The 26,958-nt window shown below is 40.5% G+C and overlaps 2 protein-coding genes across 2 annotated transcripts; one reads left to right on the forward strand and one right to left on the reverse strand.

The window, feature by feature from the left end:
* Positions 1–223: 223 nt before the first annotated feature.
* On the forward strand, positions 224–24,114 carry cap2 (cyclase associated actin cytoskeleton regulatory protein 2). Its single transcript, XM_028596812.1, has 13 exons — positions 224–565; positions 5,940–6,067; positions 6,188–6,288; positions 7,652–7,729; positions 14,650–14,793; positions 17,132–17,217; positions 17,360–17,465; positions 20,682–20,862; positions 21,799–21,962; positions 22,079–22,202; positions 22,290–22,372; positions 22,725–22,865; positions 23,003–24,114. Exons 2-13 carry the CDS (start codon positions 5,950–5,952, stop codon positions 23,084–23,086), a joined length of 1,410 nt encoding a protein of 469 aa, XP_028452613.1. The 5' UTR covers positions 224–565; positions 5,940–5,949; the 3' UTR covers positions 23,087–24,114.
* aunip (aurora kinase A and ninein interacting protein) lies at positions 23,969–26,927 on the reverse strand. The gene is made up of 4 exons (XM_028596813.1): positions 26,704–26,927; positions 26,091–26,204; positions 25,714–25,870; positions 23,969–25,519 (listed from the first exon to the last, which is right to left on the reverse strand). The coding sequence occupies exons 2-4, from the start codon at positions 26,181–26,183 to the stop codon at positions 24,729–24,731; spliced, it is 1,041 nt and encodes a 346-aa protein (XP_028452614.1). The 5' UTR covers positions 26,184–26,204; positions 26,704–26,927; the 3' UTR covers positions 23,969–24,728.
* Positions 26,928–26,958: the final 31 nt, after the last annotated feature.

Consider the following 26,958-nt stretch of genomic DNA (forward strand, 5'->3'; position numbering starts at 1 on the left):
GATCTGGAGGCATTATTGAATTATCATTATTAAATTGTATTGTGTAGCCTACCTGTTGATACCAAAGACTCTTAGCATCCAGGATGTAAAAGCTAATTTGAACCTACATCAGCAGCTGATATAATAGGCTACTGCAGTTATCATGTTTAAGGGGATTTCTAAATTGGGGGTCAAACCTTGGCAGTCGATAGGGATGACTTCCCTGTAAGTTCAGGTCCATTCCCTCAGGAGAGACCCGTGTAGACTTCGCCACAGCCTCAATAACTCGTCTATTTTTAGCAGGGCTGTCTAAGGCTGCCATGTTGCCTGCGAGGTAAGTGCTTGTCCGCCCCAAAGGAGATACTGCGGCACTGAGTCACGGTCCTCTCTGCACGCTGTGAGGCTTTCAGGTTCACCGTGTTGCTTAATTAGGACATCCCGGAAGAGTCACGGTGCTGTGCGCAGCTGAGTGACGGGGCAAGAGGGGGGACTGCACGGCCGCAGCACACAGCCACAAATCCGTCCCGGGATATTGACAGTCCCAACAAAACATCAGCTGAAATTTACTGTGGACCAGAGGAGGGAGGTAAGATGTTTCTATACTGACGAGGTTCTAACTGAGTGTGAACTTTAGTTAATTTTCGGGGTGGGGCGGAGGGTTAAAATTGAGTGTCCGACTGCGCAGAAATGTCCACAGTCATCTTCACCTGCTCCCTGTGCGCCATGTTTTTTTTTTTAATATTTAGCACGCAGTAAAAGAGCACTGTGTTGATTTCGTACTGATTGTTTTCTTTCATCTCGTTTGTTCCTTTCGAGTAACTGTTATTGTTGTGGCGTGAAGCATCATATCTGAGGGGCGGTGAAAGTCCTGTCAGCATGCCAGCAGTGTGTCAAGTTTTATAAGCGTCATCTTTTGCCTGCACGTGCCTGCGTGATGAGCAACTGTAATCAGACTATATGAGTTTCAGCCTGTTAATATTATAAATTACATAGGCTGTAGATGTTTGAAGTTTAAAAATCATTTCTGACCAAACAGTTAACAAAACAATCACCTCGAGGTCCATTTAGTAGCTTTTGGAGCTTTTAGGCTATATCATGGCTCCTCCATGTTAAGGATGAGTTTGGTTAAACTTAACTTTTGAGCCAACATTGACAGGAAGTCCTCAGTGCTCAGAAAAAAATTAATTAAATGAAAATTAGTCTCGCATTGCCTATATTGTCTTTATCCACAACGTTCCGGGATTGTTCAGATGCTGCCGGAAATTCCGCCTGATGTCTTTAATTTTTGCCGGATGTCTGCTAACTTGTGCTTTATTTGTTTTGGCATTTTAAACTCCGGTCGATTTATGAAGACTATGGTTAACTGCACCTCAGATCTCTGCAGGGTAAATCCAGACAGCTAGCTAGACCTGTCCAATCTGAGTTTTCTGTTGCACAACTAAAACAACCTTTGTACATACACATGTTCCACCAAAACAAGTTCCTTCCCGAGGCTATTTTGAAGACGCGCTGGGGCTCGTGCGGTGCTAAGCGATATCAGATAGTCTAGCTAGCTGTCTCAATTTACCCTGCAGAGATCTGAGGAGCAGTTAACCGATAGTCCTCATAAATCGACCGGAGTTTAAAATGCCAAAACAAAGAAAGCAGAAGGACATCCGGCCAAAAAGAAGTACAGACGGCAAAATTTCCGGCAGCAACGGAGCAATCCCGGAAGTGGAAGGTTGTGGATATAGACTACGCAGACCTATCTTCACAGTGCTGTGGAGTAAGGTCTGGCTGCACCACACATACATTCTGGAATAGGAGAAAAAAACACTGTGTTGTTTGCATTTCTTTAAACCAATCACAATAGTCTTAGGCAGCGCTAAGCTCGGACGCAGCGATGTTGGCTCTGCAAAATAGTCTCGGGAAGGAACTTGTTTTGGTGGAACGTTTGCACCCCACAAAAGAAAACGCAACTTAAAATATCAAGTGATGTTAACTTTTCACACAATACAGTAATGTGAGCTTTTTAAATTAGCTGTATACATGGTTAAACGTAATTTGCTCTTACCAGTGTTTCGCCATGTGTACTTCGTCCATAGCAATCCCACCAATCCAAGAAAGCAAACACTTTAATCATAGTCACATTTAATTTTTATATTTGAATAATGTAGCATGTTTTTTGAATAATTATACCTAGTTGAGCCATGAATGACAATATTTGTTTTAATCAATTATATAAAATTCCAAGTACAAGAAAATTGCTTGTCCCCACGGGCATGTATGGAGGATTAAGAGCATGTTTTGAATTTAAAAAGATATTTTTCTCCCATTTTAAATGCAATGATGTTTACAACAATATCACATTTATAAAGTGGATAACATAACAAAAATACAACTAAATATTATAAATAATATTATTAAAATGTCTGTCCCCTGGTGGCACGTCACTGGTGTCACCATTTAACAATAATCCCTATTCTGAAAAAATCGGTATGTAAAAAAAAATGATTATACAAATGGATTAAATTAAATATTTTAGAGTGTTTAGCATGATTAGCAACATGTGGTTTGAGGTACTGTAGCTTCCATTTTGTAAAATACATATTTCATAAAAACTGTTACTGGTGTTACCGTCACTAGTGTTACTGCTCCTCATGGTAACACCAGTTTTAACAAAATTTACAAAAACCCATTAAGCTCTCATTTATGTGGATTTATGAAGCCAAAGTGTTAACTAATAATGTAACCTGAATTTTAAATGTAGGAAAATTAAATACATTTTAAGAATTCCAAAATGTGTTATTCCAAAAGTGGGTGTTTCTGTAAAATGACTCAGATCATCTATATAGATAGGCTGCTGTAGCCTATTAGGGCTGGGTGATATGACGATATTTCGTCAAACCAATATAAAAATGGCTATCGTATATACAGTATTTGTCTGTATACAAAAAGGCTTTACCATGTGGTTATTTTCATAAGGACTATTTATTTATTGAACAACCAGAAAAAATTATATATTGGGATAGATATCGTTATCGAGATATGAAATTACTGTACTATATCGTGATAGAAGATTTTGGCCGTATCGCCGAGCCCTATAGCCTATAATTGCATTACATATCATTTAGCCGACGCTTTTATCCAAAGCGACTTACAATTAAGTGCTTTCAACTGTGAAGGTTCAAACTCCAGACAACAAGTGGTAAGTGCAAGTACATTAGCTTGAAATAAGCAAAGCTACAAAGAGCCATATGAAAGTACAGGTTCAAGAATTCTTTTTTTTATTATCCAAGGTGTAGTCGGAAGAGATGTGTTTTTAGCCTTCGGCGGAAGATGTGTAGGCTTTCGGCCATCCTGATGTCGGTGGGGAGCTCGTTCCACCATTTGGGAGCCGGGACAGTGAACAGTCGGGATTTCGTTGAGTGATTAGTTCTCCCTCGCTGTGAGGGGGCAGCAAGCGGTTTGGCTGATGCATATAATAAAAAAACAAACAGTTAAATTAAACCGTGATTTATTTAAATCAACAACAAAAACCAAGATGCTACAGCAGTTTTTTTGTAAGTGGATATAAAATACCAAGACTTTCACCAACAGCTCATACTGATGATATCACAGCTTCCTGTTTTAGTGGCTGTATGAACGGCTGTAGCTCTTGTAGCATTAACACAGTACCGATAAAACAATTATTTGCTGAATTTACTAAAATGTATTTGTACAGTGCAGCGCAGGACGTTGAGACCTACATTTGAATACCTTACAGTAGGCCCATAGCAGCTGGCTGTGGCCCAATATAGCCCCAAAGATCATGCGTAGACATGCAGGTCAGGGTGAAGTCAGTAATATCTTTTCACTGCAGGAGCATGTGTGCTTTCTCAGCTGTTGGTTGGGGTCTTTATGTGTCAGACGCTGTTGCCCACCTGTCTGCAGGAACAGAGGGAGGAATGTGTTCATTTAGTGGGGTCTACTAATCTCTACTTAATACAACAGCTGAACATTATTGATGGATGAATTCCATTAACGGCAACATTGTGTTGTTGGTCTGGTGTGTTACTTTCTTTGTACCACTCATGGTTTAAACCCACTCTGGCTGTTTCCCATTAAGTTTCTGCAATGGCTTGAGTTTCTGTAATGGGCTTACATTGAGTGTATATGAAAAGCTAAAAGAGCATCATTGGCCATGGTTTGCATTGCAATGCAGAATTTGGCTGGTTGACAATACAATCAGTGCAAACGCTGGCTGTTTCTGTCTCATGGTTTTTAAACACATTATATATTGAGTGAGACAGTGATTAAGTTAAGTGTTTGGGACTTTAGCAAATAGAGTAGTTGATTATCTGTCCTCTATCTAATGTATACAATTATGACAACTATGGGGCTCCAACAGGTGATTATTTTAATTATTTATTATCTACCTTAATACCCTCTGCTAACCACCTTACTACAGTGGTGTACAGGTGTACTCCAGGACAGAAAATGTCTTGTTGGCTACAAGACTAACTAACTAATCTTGTATAGAGGGTGAAAAAGTGGTACCAAAATGCAAAGACTAATAATTTGATTAAAATTAGTTTATCACAGTTTAAACTCAAGAAATAAACTTGATCCAAGCAAATGTCTTGGATAGCTGCTTCATATCTGACTTGTTGTACATGATCAGTCTACATTGATGACATGCTCTCCAGGTTTCAGAGCTGTTGTGACCCAGAGAGCAGAAATAGCAGCTGAGTCTTGCGACAGGCATCTGGCACCGAGGAGAGGTTTCTCCAGAGATGACTCGATGACGCCCATCAGGACATGTTTGCTGCTCATAGCACATAATTACAAGACATAATTTACAAAGATTACAGACAGGGAAAGCAATCTAGTCTACATAGCTGCCATATTAATGTGACACATAGCCTCCTGTTTTTTTTTTTATAGATAATTTGTGAAGCAAATAAAACAGATTATAACTCACACTATTGGATTGTGTGTTGGACATAAAAGTAGCATGTGCCAGATTGGAAAGTTACCTAGCAGTAGTTTGCGTAAACATGCAGTGGGTTGCTAGATTGAATTCCACTCTGTTGACCAATTGCCTGCGTTGCCGCATGGTGAGGCATATGGCTGGTCAGTGTTAAAGAAAGAGACACAATATGGTCTGTGCCGTGTTTCAGTGGCATTCGATCACAGCTGGAGATTTGTTTACCTCATAACAGGGAGCTAACTGAGTTTGGCTACAGTCTATATAATCTTGTATGTGAAATGTCCAATCTGTGTGGGTGTCTCAAGTGTTTCATCTCTAAATGTCATCATGAGAATTTCCAGGGTCATTGAGGTCACTCTTTCAACATCAGCACAGGTGATCTGATAGAGTCACTCTGACTGTCAGACTGTTTCACCATTTTTGTGGTTATATATGTGACATAATGTCTGTATATATTAATTTGATTTGATTATTTCACTTTGACTGGAGCAGAAAACATGTCTTCCTATTGTATGTATCTAAAGGTACTGTATATTCATCAGGTATCATTCCAGGTTTTCTTAAATTTTTCCCCCACTGCACTCAATTATCTGTTTTTCCTCTCAGCCTGGCTCCAGTCTCTGTCCCTCCATGCAATTGTGTGATACGTGCATGTGTTCATGGCAGAAGTTGTAACGGTTGGACAGGACCAGACAGCTCAAACAGAGAAAGTGTTCACATAAAGCCTATTGCATTGGCTACATTTAGTTTCACTTTGTAATGACATGGGCCAGTTTTTCTTAAACAGTGAGCAGCAGCATGGGGAAGTTGAATAGTGATTCTGTCATAAATAGTGATCCTCTGATCAGGACCCAGTACTGATCTCTCACCTCCCTGTTGAGAGAGGGGAAAAAAGACAATTTTATTCTGCGATCAATGAAGTGAAACATCGTACTGTATCACAAAACTAATACCAAAGATTAGAAAGGTCACAGTACAGCTCAAGAAACAATTCTCTTTTTTTTTTTAGGTTTGTCACCATGGAAGGTTTAATGGAGAGGCTGGAGAGAGCTGTGACTCGCCTGGAGAAGATGTCCGTCACGATGCAGGCGTCCAGCGGAATGGCTAACGGGGGCTGTGTCAATGGCATCGATGGAGGCAAGTCTGTGCTCAATCATACTCAGAGGTTTGGGAGACAGAGCAACAAGTTAAACAGGCACTGGGTACATTTAAGTGAAAGCTCAACATGAGAGCAGTGATGTCTCCCTGTTTTTCCAGGTTTGTCTCAGTGTGTGGAGGCCTTTGACCTCCTACTGAGAGGTCCGATGTCCGAGTACATGAACAACAGCCGAGCCATAGGAAGCGAGGTGGAGAAACATGTAAGTTAAGTAATTGTAAGTTATGTAAGTGTTTGATTAATTCACTAAAGTCTCTGCCAACTGTGTCCTTCTATTGTTGAGTTGTCAAAATCCAGATGAAAGAAGAGAGGAGTTAATCAAAATGTTGATAGACTCATGAGTGGCCTTTTAATTATTACAGTGCAACATACAAACTGCATGCAGGCACTTTTCAGGGCTGGTTTGCCAGTCTGCTGTTGGCAAAAGCAACTATTAATGTAAACCTCAAGTTGATCACTGGCCCTCGTGGCGGCAACGTCTCATTTGAATGTTTGCCCTATCAACTTTCAATGGAACTTTCTGTGCCTACCATGGTGACCACTGGTAATGGGGAATCAGGGTTTGATGGTTCGAAGGTGGATTGCTCAAAGGAATGAGCCAAGCTATTCTCTAAAGGGAGCACAGATGAATACAAGTGGAGCAACTAGTGCAGGCAGTCTGTGCCAACCTTTACTTGATTGGATGCACATTTATAAACAAACATGGATTCTCCTGCTTTAGATCCCATTTAGAGGCATTGGAAAGCTGAAGGATAGTGATATTTGTGTATGGGAGGTCCATGGTCCAAAGTTTCCTGTCCTCTACAAAGCCAAGGATGGGAGTATAATTGAACTTTGCTCTTACTTTCATTTATCAAACTGCTAGTGGAGCACCTTTTCCTATTTGGTAATGACCCATACTCCCACTAGGACTGCAAGTGTGTGTTTGTGGTAGGCCAGTTGCCAATAATAGCTGTGTCATGTCCTTTGAATATATTCAGAACAACAAGGAGTGCTCCAAAACAGAAAAGTAAAGGCAGGCAGAGAGAGAGAAATCAAAGTAAAGTATTTCTTCCTCAGTACCTCAAAAGAAGATCTCTATCTCTGCTTCCCAACGGGGTGAGAAGGAGGGGGAGTGTGTGAGCGAGAGCCAGGGGTAGTTTCTCTAAGTTTGCAAAGCTCCTTTTATGGAGAAAGCCTTCCTGGTGGTTCCCTTGGCCCGCAACTGGAGGTCTCAAACACATACAGGACACAGCTGGCTGGGACTAACCAACACTGTGTGTGTGTGTGTGTGTGTGTGTGTGTGTGTGTGTGTGTGTGTGTGTGTGTGTGTGTGTGTGTGTGGGTGTGTGGGTGTGCGTGTGCGTGTGTGTGGCTACACTTTCTTTGTATGTCTAAGAGACAGATTCACTGCCTAGATTTCAATAAGCGGGAGAGAACCCACAAGGCGTAAACAAAAGAGAATGAAAGAATGTCATGCAAATCAGGGGACTGTAACATTGTCTTTATTCAGTATAAAAAATATAGAATGTGTAGCATGTATTATAATCCTAACCTATCTGACTTTGGTTCTTTATGATCGACAGGCGGAGATGGTGAACAACGCCCTGCAGACTCAGAGAACCTTTCTCAAAATGGCTGCCGTGCATCAGGAACCTGCACAGGTACAACATGCTGAAACCTACTGGTGATGGTGTGACAGCTGTGCGGTCACTGTTGAATTAAAGGGATCAGTGATTCCAGTGTATTTTATTGCAATCTTTATTCTTTGGCATCCAGCACCAATCCCACAGAAATTTTGTGAATGTGCACTTATTCTGTCGGGTTAAGATCAGAAAATTTGGCTAGACCTTTGATTATATAATTCATAATAAATAAAATGATTGAAACCATTACTATAGCAAATATGCCAATGTGCCAGTTATTCCTGACACTTTCCCCTTAACTCTGAGGCCTGTGCTAGAATGTAAAACTATAAGGTTTGAGGCGCCCTGGTGGCTTTACTGTTAGTCCTCCAAGCACGCCGAAGGAGGGTCTGGCTACACTGCACATAGCATTCGGGGATCGGAGGAAAATGTGCTCTGGTTTAATGAGCCGCTGCAAAATAGTCGTGCGAGAGAAAACTCAGATTGGACAGATAGTCTAGCTAGCTGTCTCAATTTACAATGCAGAGATCTGAGGAGCAGTCAACAATAGTCTTCATAAATCCACCAAATTTAAAATTCGAACACAAAGAAAGCGGAAGGAAACAGAAAATACATGCATCTGGCAGAATTTCCTGCAGCACCGGAGCAATCCCGGAAGTGGAACGCGAAGGATATAGACTTCTTTACTGTTAACTAAATCAAAACAACTTTAACTTAAACAATTAAAAACGTTATTTGATGGTGTATTATTAGCAATATAAATCATCTGTGCCAACCATCACTGTCATTAACAGTTAAAGGAGACATTATTATGCTCATTTTCAGGTGCATACTTGTATTTTGGGTTGCCACTATAACATGTTTACATGCTTTAATGCTGTAAAAACACATTCTTTTTCTCATAATGTCTGATTATACCTGAATTCGCCCTCTGTCTGAAACGCTCCATTTTAGCGCCTGTTTCTCGAAAAGCTCAGTCTGCTTGAAAAAGTGAGTTTTTCATGATGTGTATCCTTTAAGGTAACACCACTTATCGTCCCACTGTCATTATTAATGTTTACAGTATGCTCTTTGTTGGTTTTATAATAACCAACACAAAGTGGTGGAAATACAGTAATAGTACCATGTGACTTGATGTCATCGTTTTGATTGGCTGCTGCTGTTTGTGCTCACAGCAACAAAACCTTGCAGTTAACTGCATCAGGTGATGACATGCAGTTACAAATTGCATCAAATGTTTCCCATTTAACATAGAAGTGACCTGTATCTCAGTGTTGTGTGTCAATGTGTGGGTCAATGACGTGACACCTACATTTTCCGTCTGAATGCATTTTCTTTAGTTAAATATATATGTAGCATCTCTCCCATATATTTATTCACTTTAACATTTCAAAAATCATTAGTTATTTGTAATTTATCTGGTATTTAAAGGTCCCATGACTGAGAACCTGTTAAAAGTGTTAAAGTGATGGTTCGGAGTTATTTCACCCTAGGGTCCTTTGCACCATGACCTCGAGCCATACACCCCCCCAGAAGCTTTTTTCACCTGGGTCGAACATTGGGAGAGTTAGCGTAGAGTAGCGTTATCAGCTGAATAGCTTAGCGCAGGGGCTAATGGACCCACGTTTGTATCTCGTAAGTTACCCCACTAACAATGCCCAAAATGATACCAAACTTCTACACTAGTACAAATAGGTTATGCACTCATAAAACGATGGATTGGAAAGTTTGTAAGTACACCAGAAGTTTATGAACACCTGCCTGCTCTCTTCTGCTAGCTGTTGCTGCTGCTGCTACCTGCAGTTAGGCGAGTGCTTAGGGCCGTCTACAAATTACTACACCGAAAAGAAATACAACAAAAATATTTATTAATTTAATGATTAAATAAGGTAATGTCTCCAAACTTACCTCAATTATTACTTGTCTCCTGCTAGTTATACTAAAGCACTTACTTTAAAAAAAAAGTTCAATTAATAAATATTTTTGTTGTATCTCTTTTCGGTGTTGTAATTTGTAGATGTCCCTAACTGCAGGTAGCAGCAGCAGCAGCAGCTAGCAGAAGAGAGCAGGCAAGTGTTCATAAACTTCTGGTGTACTTACAAACTTTCCAATCCATCGTTTTATGAGTGCATAACCTATTTGTACTAGTGTAGAAGTTTGGTATCATTTTGGGCATTGTTAGTGGGGTAACTTACGAGATACAAACGTGGGTCCATTAGCCCCTGCGCTAAGCTATTCAGCTGATAACGCTACTCTACGCTAACTCTCCCAATGTTCGACCCAGGTGAAAAAAGCTTCTGGGGGGGTGTATGGCTAGAGGTCATGGTGCAAAGGACCCTAGGGTGAAATTACTCCGAACCATCACTTTAAGCATGTTTAAGAAAATTATTTATTTTAAGATAATTCACGGTTGCACCACATGACTTTTTTTTTTTAAGGCCTGTTGAAAATCCTTATACGTCATTGACCCGTGTCCTCCCCTCCTGTGTCCCCCAGCAAGCCAGGCTGTTCACAGAGGGATTACGCTGCTCTTTGACTAAGAAAACGCTAATACAACACATTCCCAACATGTTCACGTATAGAGAAAGGGGGGTGGGAGAGAAAGCTGTGTGTGTGTGTGTGTGTGTGTGTGTGTGTGTGTGTGTGTGTGTGTGAGCTGATATGATATCATTCCATTGGCCTTCCGTGTGTGTGTGTGTGTGTGTGTGTGTGTGTGTGTGTGTGTGTGTGTGTGTGTGTGAGTGTGTGTTTTACAGAGTTCCATGGAGCCAACCAGGAAGTGATTACTCCCTATCTGTCCGGTCATTGGTTAAGAGGCTGTGAAAAGAGCTTTCAGTGATTGTCAGAAAAGCAAACAAGGAAAGAATGAGAGTTTTACAGAGAGAGAGGGACTCACCCTAGAGAAAGGAGGAGAGAGATATAAGGGAAGAGGAGATGAAATTCTGTATCGCTGTTGGCCAAATAAACCCCAAAAACAATATGGAAAAGAGCAGAAAAGAATTGTATCAAGTCTTGTCCCCTTTCCAAGTATGGAATTGTCATAGAGCGCTTCTTTCATCTATTTTTGAATATTTCAAACACATACTAGGGTTTTCTGTCCATTTTCTACTAAAGACTTGAGATTTGAGCCTTGGACTCAAGTCACAGACATAAGGACTTTAGATTTAACTTGGCAGCTTTGCAACTTGACCCCTTTTCAAGATTTTACCTTGTCTGGAACAATAAAAAAATCATTAACACAGTGCCAGTGGGCCTTTAATAATTATCAATATTCAGGTTTTTCAGCAATTCAAGCTGAAAGATGAAAGAGCTAATTTATTTTCTTAGCAGTCTTTTGTGTTTATGTCATAATGGAATATATATATTGTGAGTGTTTATATAATCAGACAACTTAAGATGGTTGTATGAATGCAAAGTTGGTTGTGTGTGGGTTAAAAATAATGTGCATTGACAATATAGCCCTATATCTAATTGTAGGTTTGATTAGGTTGGACCAACACTAGGAGGAAAAGTTTGTGTGACTTTAACTAGTGAAGCCTCTCTTCACACACACAAACACACACACACACACACACACACACACACACACACACACAGATTACAAAGTTCTGGTCTTTCTCTGCAGCACAGCCCCTGTTGTGTTCTCTGACTTTTTATGGGCATGTTCTATATTTGAGCCTGGTGTGTGTGTGTGTGTGCGTGTGCGTGTGTGTGTGTGCGTGTGCGTGTGCGTGTGCGTGCGTGCGCGCGCGTGTGCGTGTGTGTGTGTGAGTGAGTCTCTGTGTGTGACAGACAGACAGACAGACAGACAGATAGATAGAGTGAAAGAAAGTATGCCTCTCTCTCATGTGACCTCAAGTTGGCCTGTTCATGTGTGTTAGTGTGTGTCTGGCAGTTCAGACACTGTAGACTTTCACAGTTACAGTTGTTCTCCCATTGTCGCCCTCCACTCTCCACCTTTGATCCACTGCTTGTATAGGAAGGCTCGGACGCTGTGCTATTGTAACACACTTCCCATCGAATAATGTGAGCCGACATTTTTGATCCTTTTGTCAGCTCATTCTCTTTCTTTCTGTATCTGTCTGTATCTCTGCCTCAGACAGTTGACTTCTAAGCCATGTGGCCATACATATATTTTCTTTTATCATTTTTTTGTTGGACTGAGATCTGCCTGTGGAGCAATGGAAATTATGAATCACTTAGCTGATTTAAGTCATTTTTCTTTAGCGTAGTTCAGAGATTATCATCAACTGTGCAGTTCAAACGATCAGTGAGCAATCACATTTCATTACGCTATGAATTTAAGGAGCTGCGTTAGTTCAGTCTGATTCTGATGAAGTTCTCTTCTTTGTGCTAGGCTAACTGTTTGCTGGCACTAGTTTCATAAAGCTAGCTCAGCCCAAAGGATAGCTCCTTCGCTCCCAGCAAGGTAAACACTTTGGTTTTTATAATTAAAAAAATAAATGTTTTTTGTATGGACTAAACAAATGAAATATAACATGTTAAATGAGCTTTAGAGGTGCTGGTAGGACAGAGCCAGGCCAGCTGTTTCCCTTTGTTTCCAGTCTTTATGCTAAGCTAAGCTGGCTGCTGGCTGTAGCTTCATATTTAGCTAGCGTACAAACATGAGAGTGGTAACAATCTAATCGTATTCCCTAAAAATTGTTCCTTTGAATTGTTTTGTTTAGTTTAAATAGACCCACAGTAGCACTGTATATTGATTTAAAAGGGAGTAGTTAGACATTTGTTAAAGTTTTTATTTGCTTTCTTTCTTTTTTTCTTTCTTTTTCTTTCTTTTTCTCTACAGGCATCACATGATTAGCTTAGCTTGGCTTAGCATAAAGCACGGTGGAAACAGCTAGCAAAAAGCAGGGTGGAAATGTTAGCTATACCAAACAGCACATGGACTTTCTAAGAGATGTTTTATGTAAGAACAACCTAGATGTATCTGTGCTTAGGAATATCTCTGTTTTTGTTCCCACAAAAGCTGTGGTTGAAGATTTATAGAAAACATAGCTTGTCCTGATATGGAAAATTGACTCCTCTTCTGACTTAATGCCAGCATGTAAATTTGCCAGAACATTTACAGATTACAGTGCACTTGGGAATACAGCTAATATATTTGTCTCTCTTCACACTGACTCACAGAATACAAGTCGTACTTTCAGTGGGAGCCATGATGACATTGTTGTTGTGTGATGTAGAGAGGGATAGACAGCTCTAATGGACTCGAGGAGTCGGCAGATCTCTTTTATTATTTTCACATAAATAGTACAGTTGAAACGATCAGTTGATCTATCTGTTAGATAAATCTGCAGCTATTTTGATAATTGATTTGTTGTTTTAGTCTTTTTTACATGCTAATTCCAGACTCTCAAATGTGCAGATTGCATGCTTTTCTTTGTTATTTATGATAGTAAACAATATTTTGGGTTTGGACATTTAAAGGCCTTGGGAATCCACAATGGGCATGTTTCATGATTATTGAAAACTTTATAGAAAAAACATTGAATTGATTAATTGAAAAAATAATCAGCAGAATAATCTGTAATGAAAATAATCGTTAGTTGCAGAAATAGTGGAGAAAGATGGAACAGGGTAAATATTTAAGTGCTGAAAACTGAAAGAATAAACTGAATAACGAGGGAGAAAGGTGATTGAACAATGATCCCCTAATATGTTTTTTTGTGGTTCATGATTGACACTTAAATTCATGTTACCTCAAATCATCCTTACATTCCTACTCAGCAAACCCAAGACATATGTACATATATGTACGTATGGTATCTCTATTGGACAGGGAAAATATATTGCTTCAAAGCTGCTCGCACAGAGATATCAACTGGATTTAGTAAAAATAAAAGCAGCCGGAGGAGCAGAGAAAGGAGCATCTATCTCAGCTTGTGGAGATCATGTGCATCTGATTGGGAAAAGAATTTGTTGGCAAAAAAGGAGAATGTCTACTTTTGTTTTGATTGCACCTTTGTACACACACATAGGAGCTGCATTTTCATATACACCATGACTTCACACTTCACACCAACATTTATATATATTATATACAAAAGATACACAAAAAAAACCAGATATGTTTATGTACACTCAAACACACACACACACACACACACACACACACACACACACACAAATGAACTGTGTGCTGTGGAATAAAGCATAAACTTTAGCAAAAGATACTTTACCATACATCAGGTATATGACAAAGGCTGATATTATCAAAGCAAATATACTGGCTTATCTTAATGCATGTAGCTAGGCCTACTTCATAAACAGAGAAGTGTTCTCCAACTTCTCATCTGATTAAATAAACACTTTTTACAGCTCATTAACAGTAAATGTTTCACATAGCAGCCATTTCACTGCAGATCAGAACAAGAAAACTGAAGCAGAAATTCCCCAGTGAAACATTGTGTTCCTTCCTGAATCTATGTGTGTGCGGGTCCATGTGTGATAGGTAAACTGTAAACACTGGAGGAGCGGTATGCCTTACAAGGCCAGAGGGATCTCCCCATGAACCGAGGAATGTTTGTAGGAACAGAGCGGCGGGGAGGGGAGCTGAGGGCTGGGAGATAAGCTATACTGTAGCTGAGATCTGGAAAATCCAATGGAAAAAAGCTCTGGCTAATAAAATTAGTTACTGTCCTGTAGCCTAGTTTAGGAATTACTGACTGTCACCAAGAACAGGCTGGGTATGGGTGGGCACGTAAACAACGCTGGGGTTGTAAAATCAAAAGTATTTGAAACATGTCAAAGAAGAAGTGCTAAAGAAGTGATTTTATTTAAATGTAAAATGTTTACAAGTCCCAATCTCTTACCACCCTCCCTAGCTCTTCCATCTTGCATTCTCCTATCACAGTGACATTTCTTCCTTTTCTCCTGCATCCTTCTGCCGTCCTAATTCCCCCCTTCTTCTTCTGCAGACGGAGCTGCAAGACCTGCTGAAGCCAATTTCGGATCACATCCAGGAGATCCAGAGCTTCCGTGAACGAAACCGTGGCAGCAGCCTCTTCAACCACCTGTCAGCCGTCAGCGAGAGCATCCCCGCTCTAGGCTGGGTGGCTGTGGTAAGGAGAAGTACAATTATGTACTTTCATGCACACAAACACAGAAATGTAAAGAAGAAAACACATGTAAGAAGATGCCTACTTGAGTACTTAAAGCGGTGATAGAAAGCAAAACCGATTTTACCTTGTAGTTGAAAAACGACAGTTTGGAGGGTAAATAGGACATACATAGAACCTCAAAATTCCATTGACACCTCTTTCCTCTGCAAATCTCACAATTTAAAACTGCTGCTGAAAACAGGCGAATCTCAACAAAGCTCACTGTTAGACGTCAACTATGTGGCTGTCCTTTATTTGGCTCTAGTCTCTAGTCTTTGTCACTCCCCAACATTTATATAGGCTACACCACTGACCTGAGGTCAGCTTAGTCTTCTGAATCTAGGTCACGCAGATCTCAGAAATTTTATACATTGTTTGTCTGCTATTTAATTACTAAATTCACTTCTGCGACTTTTTTATGGGAGAAATCAACTATGTAGAGGTCAAATATGGGCCGTTTTACGAAAATTGATGGCTAATTGCAAATTTTGTCCGACTGTGTGTCGGAGTTCACAAAAATGCATTCAATTTAAATCGGACACAAGCTTTAGCTTTGTAAGACCTTAGGGTTGCTGTAATGTGGCGTGATGAAATTCAAACCGTAAATATACTATAGTTATGCCGGCAGCCGGCCAGCTCCGCGGAGCCCTGGTAGTCCAGTAACCCAGAAACGGTGACTTTGCCTTGGGTATGGAGCACAGCCAGCTGCCGCTGTCTCGTCAGATTGTATGGAGCTCCTGAAGTCCAACACGTCTTACCAAATTTGCAATTAGCCATACATTTTCATAAAACTGCCCATATTTGAGCTTATATAATTGATTTCTTGCATAAAAAGTCTCAGAAGTGAATTTAGTAACGAAACATTGCAGTGTCTGAAATATGAGACCTGCTGTCTCGTCTCCAATGTATGTGTATGTGGTTCGCTCAACCAATCAGCGCACTGCTCATCTAAATATTCATGAGCATACCATATTTGGAAGAAAAACTCTCGTTCCAAATAGGGCCAAAACACAGGGATGCATACGGCCCATAGAATTGCACCCGGGCCATTTTCAGCCCAACCCATGTTACATACCCTATTAGGAGACCTTAAGGAACAGTGTTAAATACCCTATATAATCATTCTAAAAACTGACATACAACAAGCAAGTGCAACAACATACAACATAGAATGCAAGCAAGTTTACTTGACATGTTGATAAAATGTCGCGAGTACAGTATTCAAGTTTATTAAGGTCTCCTGCGATTATGTGAACACCATCGCGTTGGGCCAGCTGCTGTTCGTTTATGGTGTCCAGCAGGAGAGAGAGCGTCGGGTGGAATATACATAGCTGTAATGAATCACTACTGTTAGCTCTCTCAGTAGAAAAAAAGGCCGGCATCTTACAGACATGTACCTGAGGTCAGGGGAACAGTGTTTATCTATAATTTTCCTGTTATTACACCAGTTCTCATGCACGTACATACAGATCCCCCCCTCCTCTGCTCTTACAGTCCTCAGTCCTGTCCCAGCGGAGCAGAGTGCAGCCTGCTAGCTGCATGCTAGCATCGGGTATCCCCGAGTGAAGCCAGGTTTCAGTGATAATCAAAACACAGCAGTCACAAACATAGCGATTTCCAGCAAGTTGTAATTCCAAGTCGTCCGTTTTATGCACCAGGGATCTGGCATCGGAGAGATACAGGCTCGGTAGAGTTGGCTTGTGTGCTATGCTAGCTTTAGCATAACACTGGACCTGCAGCCCCGCTATTCCTCTCCCTCCTCCGTCTGCACGACCTCCTAGACCCGACAACAATCCACAAAGAGCCCGGCGGTCTTGCTATGACGTCTGGGATGTTGTGCGTGTAATAAAAGACACTCGAAATAGATATCTGGTCCTGGTCACCGATGTCCAAAAGGTTCTGGCGGGCGTAGCGGATGTTCGCAGAACCGACAGTAATTTGTGATCGAGATTTAATGGGGCGCCACCTCCCAAACTTGCATTGTTGGTTTTTACAGCGGCGTCCCCCCCTGCTTTGCTATTGGAATGATTCGCCCTACTACAAAATGACTTCGAAGCTGTTATATTAAGGTACAAATTTTGCATAGTGTGCCTTTAAAGAATCTGGTCAGTGTAAGATGCTGTCAGGACGGCACTTTTCAAAACAGGTCTTATCAAACATCACCCTAATGTCACAATGCACTCTTTACTCTCAAATGAAGGCAAATGTGCTGATAGTCAGATATGTTCTCAAAGGTCTGTATAGGACTGCTTTGACCTCACAGTGCTTCTGTTTTCTAATGAGCTTTCATGTCTCTCAGTGTCAGAAGCCAGGGCCATATGTGAAGGAGATGAACGATGCTGCTACCTTCTACACCAACCGAGTGCTGAAGGACTACAAGGAAACGTAAGTACTGTCCATCCTCACATCCCCTTTTGCATCCACTTCCTACCTTTGCTCCTTCCTACCTTACTACTTACGCCATGCTTCTCTCTGTTTTCATCTGACCATAATATCTTTGTCTCATCAACTTGCCCTTTTCTCCCAGCGACAGACGTCATGTAGACTGGGTGCGTTCCTACTTGTCGATCTGGAACGAGATGCAGTCCTTCATCAAACAGCACCACTCTACAGGACTGGTGTGGAGCAAGAGTGTGAGTATAACATACTTCTTCTCTCAAAGTTAACAATACACTTGCCTAAAAACAATACATTACTCCTGTAACAACTTGTGTATAATCTTAACTGTGTTTTCATTTAGTTTCTATTCGCAGGCCGTGATATTTTTTATATCAGAGCTCAAATTAACTTCCATTTTTAGTTATGGAGCCGGTTACATAAACCACTGCAGAGAGCATGAATAAATGAATGAACAAGATTCTCTCCAGTAGCTGCACAACCCAGTTCTCCATAGAGCTCACAAAACCTCTGTCACTCCCACACACACTGTTTATGGATGTCTCTTCTGGGACTTCTCTGGACTCACACTCACTAGATCACAGAGATTATGAGAGTCTGAAACCAAATCCTACCACACGCACATTACCTTATTTTATTATGTCTTATTATATTAATTCACTAAGGGAAAGCTGTAGTGCAATTTCACTCTTAACATAACAGTAGTTACATTTTGGGAAATACACTTATTCACTGTTATTTGATTAGATTTTAGATGAGTAGATCAATACCGCTCTCATGTCTTTACGGTAAATATAAAGCTATAACCAGGAGACTGTTTGCATAGCTTAGCCTAGCATATAGCAACTAGACTGGAAACAGGGGGATACAGCTAGCATGGCAATGCCCAAAGGTACATTTGTATCTCTTTTAATTAATTATTATTAAGTTTAAAAAGGACAAGTTGAGGTTTTACGAGGGATTATGTGTGGGACCATTTCTTGGCCTGAAACAGTGACTTCCTGAAATACTGGCAGGCATGTTTTACCTGTTTCAATTCATTATGCCAAGCTAAATTAAGCTGTGAGCTGTAGCTTGATAGTTGCCATACAGACATGTAGAGAGTGGTATTACTCTCTCAGCAAGAGTGAAATAAAATAAGATAACATGAAAGTACATAAGCGTATTTCCAAAAATGTGAAACTGTTCCTTTAACATTAAATGACTATGTTAAAACATTAGGTTAAGCTAATGCTCAACAGCTGTCCATGCATGTGTTTTCTCCATGCAGAAACTTGAGAGTTTGTAGTGGCTGTGTGTGTCAGCTGTTGTCCCTGCTGTCAGACGACAGAGCTGAAGTGTGTGTGAGGGACACAGTGTGTGTGCGTACAACGACGGGAGTGTGTGGTACCAACAGGTGGTCCTCAGGGTTTACTTGAATGGAGGTTTTCTTCACAGAAGAACCCCGACAAAGAGTCTGTGTACACACAGTGCGGCGTAACCTAAACCGCAAAGCTGGTCCCCCTTTAACGCAGCCGTCATCTGCTGATCAGATAGGGCTTTAGTGACACGATTATACTCTGACATGCACAGGCTGACATATGGAGGAGGCTTTACACACACACACACACACACACACACACACACACACACACACACACACACACACACACACACAAACAAACACAGACAGTCACATCAGTTATGCTTCAGATCAGGCTCATGGCAAAAAGGAATTAGAGAATTAAGAATTTCATTAAAAAAAAGACTGAAATCAATAATATTCTTATTGATTGTCATATTTTTAACAATTTCTGTCACTGAGTTATTCACGGTTTTTTCAGACTGTCCCCTCCGTGCTCCGGCAGGCAATTTGTGGCAGCACAAGTAGTACATAAGTACATTCCAGATGAGAAAATGGGGGTGTCTTTTCACCAAAAAGTAATTAACACAGTCTAAAGCAGGGCTGCAAATAATACTTTTCATTAATGATCAATCCGACAATGATTTTCTCAATGAATCTATTCATTCTTTGGTCTATAAAATGTCTTAAAACAGTGAAATCACAACTTCAAAAATCCCAAAGTGAAGTTATCAAATTGTTTGTTTGACCAACAGTCTAAACACAAAACAATTCACTTTACTGTCACATATGCCAAATAAAAGCTGCTTATAAAATGACTTAAATGATTTATTGATTATCAAGATCGATTAATTGTGACCAAATGCCCCTCAAAATCAAAAAAAGGGTCAGAATTGCCCTCTCACAAAAATTTTACGTTGTCCTCTACTTCGGACAAACCTGTTTGTGTACACCCATACACAAACACAAGCAAGCATGAACACAAAGAAGCAGTCAGACAGCTTTACAGCCATGCATGAACACACACACATGCTGGTTCTAATACAGTGGTATGCACTGAGCTGTTTAGCGTAACAGGTCAGCATTGTTCAGCAATGACATTCACGACACATGTACCTTGTGTCAAAGATCAAGTAGTCTCAGCTGTACTGTAGAAGCACGTAAAGTGACAGTTGAACCACTGTGATAGGTGTGTGTGTGTGTGTGTGTGTGTGTGTGTGTGTGTGTGTGTGTGTGTGTGTGTGTGTGTGTGTGTGTGTGTGTGTCTGTCTGTTTGTCTGTCTCTGGCAGCTGTGCAAGGTCTTCAATCCACACGTGTGTGTGTGTGTGTGTGTGTGTGTGTGTGTGTGTGTGTGTGTGTGTGTGTGTGTGTGTGTGTGTGTGTGTGTGTGCTTTTCCTCACTGTAGAAGTCGATAGATGTCTGTGCACTTTTACTGTACACGGCTCTGTTAAACCAAAGCTTCTATTTATTGTAGACACATTAAGGTGGACTAGAGATGACCAGAACACTAATTACAGGACCTGATTAGCATAGTTATAAACTTATACTGCTCAGCCAGCAACACTTTTCAAAGCCACAAACTTCATTTGAAATTCTAGCAGAGATGCAAGAAGTTTCCAAAGAGCCGAAATATTTCAGGTAAATATTTTTGGGAAATGTATATAAAATAATGCACGAGATATCTAGAATATTTCCATTTGTTGAATTGGTGTAGACCATAGTCATGGGTCTGAGCATTTCACCCAGTGTAAACATCATATAGCTTCAATAAAGAGCTGGAACAAGCTGATACAGTATGTATGTGGTAGCCTACTAACAGGTAGAGAAAGTAACAACGTTAAAGCTGCTAGTAAATAAAAGTGCTTCCCCACCATCAAAGCATCTCTTGGCACTAAAGACTAAACATTTTTTTTCAACTGCTTGTACTGAGAGGACAATCACATACACCATGGTCTGCTGGTAAAAAGACATGAATTCTTGTGCAACATTCCCCCTGCTGGAGAGATATGTTACTACAGCTGTTATTTTACAAAACACCTCTCAATAAAAGCTCACAAAGCTAAAATGCAGTGTTGCTTTCTAACATTTTTTCTTTCTCCACCCTCCAGGGTCCCATCGCTCCTCCTTCTCTCTTTGACCCCCAGTGTTCCCTCCTGTCCACCTCCCCTCCTCCCCCCGGCCCACCTCCAGTCTTCACTGATGATGACTCCAAGCCTCAGGCGGGCAGTGCGCTGGCCCAACACTCAGAGCTATTTGCCCAGCTCAACCAGGGCATGGACATCACTAAAGGTGGGTTGAAGAAAGATTACAGTATACAATATGCATGTGTACAGGGCCATACTGTAGCTACTATAGATGACACAGATGCTATTGTGTCCTGTGATATTTCTGTGAATATGGGAGGTTTTAATCAAACAAATAGGACTTTACATTCTACAATTAAACATGGATTTTTTTTTTTAAAGCCCATTCAAGCAGTTCTTAGACTAAATATTTTAAAATGTGGTTGTTTTTAGGCAGACAACTAAATTGTAAAAGGGGTTTGATGTTTTCCACAGGAACTACACCTTGTAAGGAGATACAATTTACAGAAACTGTATTGAAACTGTTCAATGTTTTGAGTTTGGTTGTTGGCTAAATTTTCTTAGATAGTGCTGAGGGAATTAGGACGGCGGAACGGCGGCGGAGTCATTAGATTTCCATTAAAGTCAATGTGTGTATTTCCACTGGCTGCAGAACGGCTGCGTTCCGACTGCGTCCCAGCTCCGGCGGTCCGCAGCCCTCCGGAGCTGTTACGCAGAGCTTCTATTTTTGCTGGACGCCGGAGAGCTCCGCAGCAATTCAGCACACGGCAGACAGTGCGGGACAGGAAGTCGAGCACAGACACAAAATAAACATCCGGTTAATTTTCAAAATAAAATACACCGTGCTCACGACGGATCATATTTCCCTGCACTACACCTTGAAAACACAGCACAGAGTCGTTTCCCCTGTACTCCTCTGGATGGAAACAAACTGTTGTTGGTTTGTGGTTCTATTCTATGTGAATTCGCAAAATCCTGACCTAGTGGGTATTGATGGACGGCGGAGCACGCAGCAGACACGCAGCGGAGCCGGTCCGCAGCCATTCTGCATTCAGTGGGAATCCAGAGTCAGCATGTCTAAAATCCTTGCTACATGCCTGCATGTGCATTAATCATTTTCCCTCATGGTTTCCAACTGTAGGTCTGAAGCATATATCAGATGACAAGAAGACCCATAAGAACCCCAATCTGCGTTCGCAAGCTACACCGACCAAAACAAAGTCCCCAGGGACTGTGAACTCGCCTAAGGCAGCCGTTCAGAAAAGACCCCCTCTGCTGGAGCTGGAGGGGAAAAAATGGAGGGTGGTACGTAAAATGTTTGCTTTGTCTTTAAGGGATTATTCCCAAAGGAAGATATACTATGGTTTTATATTGTGGTAAGTCTAATATTATTGAATGCATCTGTTCCCTTGTGGTTGCAGGAGTACTTTGAGCAGAAACACGACCTGATGATTGAAGAGACGGAGCTAAAACAAGTGGTCTACGTCTTCGGATGTAACAACTCCACCTTGCAAATCAAGGGCAAAATTAATTCCATCATCATAGGTGAGTGGTCTGAAAACCAACTGAAAATGTGTGGTGAAATTCATAATTTCTGATGATGCCTATTTTTACACGTATTGACTCTCTCAGACAACTGCAAGAAGCTGGGATTGGTTTTTGAAAACGTAGTCGGGATTGTGGAGATAATCAACTCAAAGGCAATTCAGTTACAGGTGAGAAAAACATTTACAGAATACAATGGCTTCAAAAGATGCACAAGTCAGTTATTTATGTTGAACATACAATACAGTAGATCTGAAGGATTTTAGGCTATAGCAAATGTATTCACATTTCAGAGTAACAGCAATATTAATTGCCTCTCATGGCTACCTAATACTAGTTCTGTTGGAGACTTTTTGACTTGTTGCTTTGATGTATGGACCAGCTGTGTTGTATTCTCATTTAGGTATCCCATATTTTATGTTATCCTCTGCTAAAACATCATTGGAATCAGTTTTGTTTGTTTATTTTTAGATGAGTGCAAATTATGCCACACATCAATAAATGCAAGATGTCTTTCTATAGGTGTTGGGAACGGTTCCCACCATTTCCATTAACAAGACAGAGGGCTGCCAGGTCTATCTGAGTAAGGACTCCCTCAACTGTGACATCGTCAGTGCTAAGAGCTCTGAGATGAACATCCTGGTACCACAAGATGACGAATACGTGAGTGTCTGAGATAAAGGACAAGGAGAGTGTTGGATCTCTGAATGTGTGTGAATCCAGTATTTTCCTGAATCTTTCATGTGTGTAGTTCTCATTTCACAGCTGCATTTACGGTTTTCTTCTTGGTTGTCCTACAGAGGGAGTTTCCGGTACCGGAGCAGTTCAAGACTGTTTGGGATGGCTCCAAACTGGTGACAGAACCCACTGAGATCGCAGGCTGATTAATGCGTCCTCACCACCAGCACACAAATCATCATCATTGATTTAAATCGCTCCGTCCAAGATATACAAGGGATTGCTGCAACAGATTCACTTTTGGTCCGCTTGTTGTTCCTATATTTGTGATTTCATGTCTTTATAGCACTTTGAGAGCTGTTGATTAAGGTGAACCAAAAAGTAGGTTGATTATCCCTCTCTTCAAAACACATCCCAGAATACAGAATAAATGGATATATCAGGCTTAAGTCCCACAAACTGTAACGTATTTAACTTTTCTTACATTTCTGTGCCATGGCAATACAAGCATTTGCGTAATAGAATATGTAACTGTTGAAATATAAGCAATTATATTTCAACATTATTACGACTGTACTCTATCTACATTAACTGTATGAGAGTTGAAGCACAGTTTAGACTACAACAGCAGTTTCACATTGTTTTCCAGAAAAGGCTAAAGATTACATAACCTGCACATATGACATTCAGTGGCCAACCAGACAATAATAAATTAAGTGTAGGACTATTTGGTCTGTCTTCTAACAAAACGTGTCTTAGTTTCTAAAAATGTGTATAGTGCATGGTAGTCATGTAGCACTGTTGCACTAATTGAGTGAAGTTTATGCAACACTGCTCACTATATTTTGCATTGACGGCAGATGTCACAGTTGCTAGCGTATGTACAGTATAATCAATCAGCTCAGACGAATGTAACAATGTCAGGTGTTCTGCAGAAGGCAATAAATCAATTTAAAAATAGTAAATTTAATACTTGGCTACTAGTTTATCTGAATATTTAGAAATCAAGTTATAAGCTCTGCATTTGTACACCTTTAAAGACTAACAGTAGTAGTAACTTGAGCACTTACTCGTCTCTATATTACTTTGTCCTAACATGTAGCACATGGCACCAGCATAAGATAGAGAAGATAGTGTGAACACCAGAAACGCTTTTTAAAACTTTTAATTTACATGAAGACAAATTGATGTAACTGTGTACCATTTTTTCAAATAAAATCAAAACTCAGTTCTTGCTTGTTAGTGTTATTGCAAAATAAAGCTGCACCTTGCAAGATATTTCAGCATCGTAGAGACCAAAAACAAGAAAATAATACCTGGTATCACAAACACAAGCAAACTCCAATATGGAAAACTGTAAGTAGACTGAGACATCCGGGAAAATACTAAAGATTTACAGGTAAAGAAAGGTAAGACAGTCACAGAAAATATATCAATAGTTTTAAAGTTGCTAAAAGTAAATCAGTCAAGTCATTATGCAAACAAACAAGATATATAAGTTTATAACAACTGATTTCAAGCTCTAGTAGCACAGAAAAACATATTTTTTAAAGTAGAGATCAATTATCTACATCCAGACTATATGACATTTCAAAGGCTCCTTTCAGTGTTTGATCACCATATTTCCCTGAGAGTCTTGAGAAAAGAGCATCTCGTCTTCCTCCTCCTGCTCTATCAGAGATTTGTAAGTGCTCTTTCTCTCCGTCCCAGAGCTGATGTTACTCTGATCTTTGAGAGGACTCCTGGCTTGCAGACCTCTGTGTGCTATTACCCTGAAGCCCTCAGAGTCCTGGGTGAACAACATGGCCAGACTGTCCTCATCAACCTCTCTGCAGGAGAGCTGCAGTGCTAGTTTTTTTTTGGAGGAGAGCTGCTTGGTATTTTCCATTTGAATGGTGACTCAAGGTTTGCCTTTTTATCAGCTCTTTTCCACAGCTGCTCTGGAATACATTTTCGAGGTGATGCCGTTATTGCTTCTGTCCATTTATGATTTGAAGGAGGCTCAATGTGAGTGAGAGGTGAGTGCTTTCGTGGGGACTTAAAAGACAAAAATCTGCTGTTTTCTTTCTCATCATCCACCTGAGAAGAATGAAAGTGGTTTTGAGTCGAGGTCCTCCCTTCCACATCAATCTGGATACCAAAGGCTTCCTCACTTTGTAGGCTGTTAAGGAAACTCTGCTTAGAGTCACTAAAGTTCTTTGCTGTGATGTTTTTCTGGTTAGTTGGGTAAGATTCACCTTCAAAATATTGGCTACAGGTAAGCAGCGGGTCCTGACTCCACGCCTGTGGAAGAGGTTGACTGTCACCTGTCAATGAGGATGCTGCAGTGAGCCTCCTCTTACTCTGCGGTGGGTTTATCTCCTCAAACTGCTCTTCTTCAAACTCGTACACGTTTTGAGAAGGTGTATGGCTTGCAGCCGGTTCCTGCCATTCTGCTGCTTCAGGCTCAGTCACATTTTCACTTTTCCACGCATGATCCACACAAGGCTCACAGTTATAGAAGTCTCTATCTATTTCACGTCTTCGTTTTGTCCCCGATACTACAGGGGTGGGTGCAGTTAAGGCACGTGTGGACGAGGTAGATGGTGAAGAAGGCCGCACTGGATCCATTGTTTCAGAAGTAGACATCTTATTGAGAACTTTAGGCAGAAGGTATAAACAAATGTTATGTTAACAAAAAAGAAATGGAATGTGTCAATTTATGTATTCAAGCAACTAAGTCAATGGTCTACTGCAGCTTTATCAGCTTCTGACTGATTTAGTTGAAGATGACAATACTCATGACAAGAAATGTCTTGACAGCCTGATGACAGCAGAGTTTTTTGCAACATACCTCTGCGCTGAGGTGCGAAGAAGGTTGATATAGAGCTCTGTTTGGTCTTCGGCATCTCCATTTTGGTCTGAGTAAAGTTGAGAGCCACAGCCAAATTGTATGCTCTGCTTCCAGCGAAGGGATTCAGCAGTTTAGAAATAGGACGGGCAAGTCGTTTCTGAAACATAAGATTAAATTGTGATCCTACTAATATACTCACGTACAATAACCGTGTAAGACGCTCTGGATAAGATGATATTACTTACTAATAATGATATACTGTAAGTGGTTTAGTGTGTTATTAACATCTGCTGTGAACAATGTATTAATTCACTGCGGTTTTGAGAGGTAATGAAATAGCCATTCAGTCAGAATTTAAAGCAAGTTTCCACAATTACCTGTTTAGCTTTTCCTTTCAGTTGCACAGTGTCCAGCCAAACACCACATTCGTCTTGAGCAGAGGTCTGCTCTGCTGGTTTGGAGGTCTTCATGGTGGAGAGTGAAGGACAGATCTATACAATACATTCAATAAAAATATAATGTGTGAGTGGTAGAATAATTTAGATATTTAACTGATATAATAGGAGCAATACTATAGTCCTGTAATGGTTGTGTTTTAAAGACTTGTATGTCTTTACTGTTAAAGCTTTAATGAAGATTGAGAAAAACTGAGCCACCAGCAGCTAACGTTAATCTAGATTTATTGTAACGTTAACGGTTTGTTGAATGAATGAATAAATGAATGTGTCCTACATCAACGTTTATTGTTTTAACTGATATGCAGCTTGCTATCAGTCCAATTTTCCGTTGACTTTTCTTAATATTAGCTAAATCACAGCAGCATTTTACCATCATAAGTCACAAAACTGATGTTGACCATAGATATGAATATATATAGATGTTGACTAACGCTAACGTTAACTGTCGCTAACAGCTAGGTGGTATTTAATAATCACAGCCTTACTTTGGTTCTCCATGTAGCATAAATGATTAAATCATATTTGAACTTACCTCATAAACTTGCACAGGGGTGTTTTCAACTTTCCTTTGCGCTTTCTTAAACTCAATTTACAACCTTTGGTACATAAATTCGTCCTCGTTACTGTTTGTTTGATTCTGGCGCCTCGACGATGGGCTGCCTCTGATGTTTGACTGAGTGAAAATTATTAGATGTGTCAAGCCTAAAAATATGTTCTTTACAGCAACAGCTCCTTTAAAATGGAAGATATGAATAGCCTTAATAAAGAGTACATATGTTTGATACAC

The sequence above is a fragment of the Perca flavescens genome, chromosome 14, assembly GCF_004354835.1.
Source record: "Perca flavescens isolate YP-PL-M2 chromosome 14, PFLA_1.0, whole genome shotgun sequence".
In the NCBI taxonomy this organism is placed as follows: Eukaryota; Metazoa; Chordata; class Actinopteri; order Perciformes; family Percidae; genus Perca; species Perca flavescens.

Bases quoted from the DNA above. Each gene is read 5' to 3' on its own strand.
- cap2 (XM_028596812.1), top strand. From the start codon at position 5,950: ATGGAAGGTTTAATGGAGAGGCTGGAGAGAGCTGTGACTCGCCTGGAG. The intron at 7,730-14,649 runs GTACAACATGCT...CTTCTTCTGCAG, and splicing joins TGCATCAGGAACCTGCACAG to ACGGAGCTGCAAGACCTGCT. The intron at 17,466-20,681 runs GTGAGTATAACA...TCCACCCTCCAG, and splicing joins GACTGGTGTGGAGCAAGAGT to GGTCCCATCGCTCCTCCTTC.
- aunip (XM_028596813.1), bottom strand. From the start codon at position 26,183: ATGAAGACCTCCAAACCAGCAGAGCAGACCTCTGCTCAAGACGAATGT. The intron at 25,871-26,090 runs GTAATTGTGGAA...CTTATGTTTCAG, and splicing joins TGAAAGGAAAAGCTAAACAG to AAACGACTTGCCCGTCCTAT. The intron at 25,520-25,713 runs GTATGTTGCAAA...TTCTGCCTAAAG, and splicing joins CTTCGCACCTCAGCGCAGAG to TTCTCAATAAGATGTCTACT.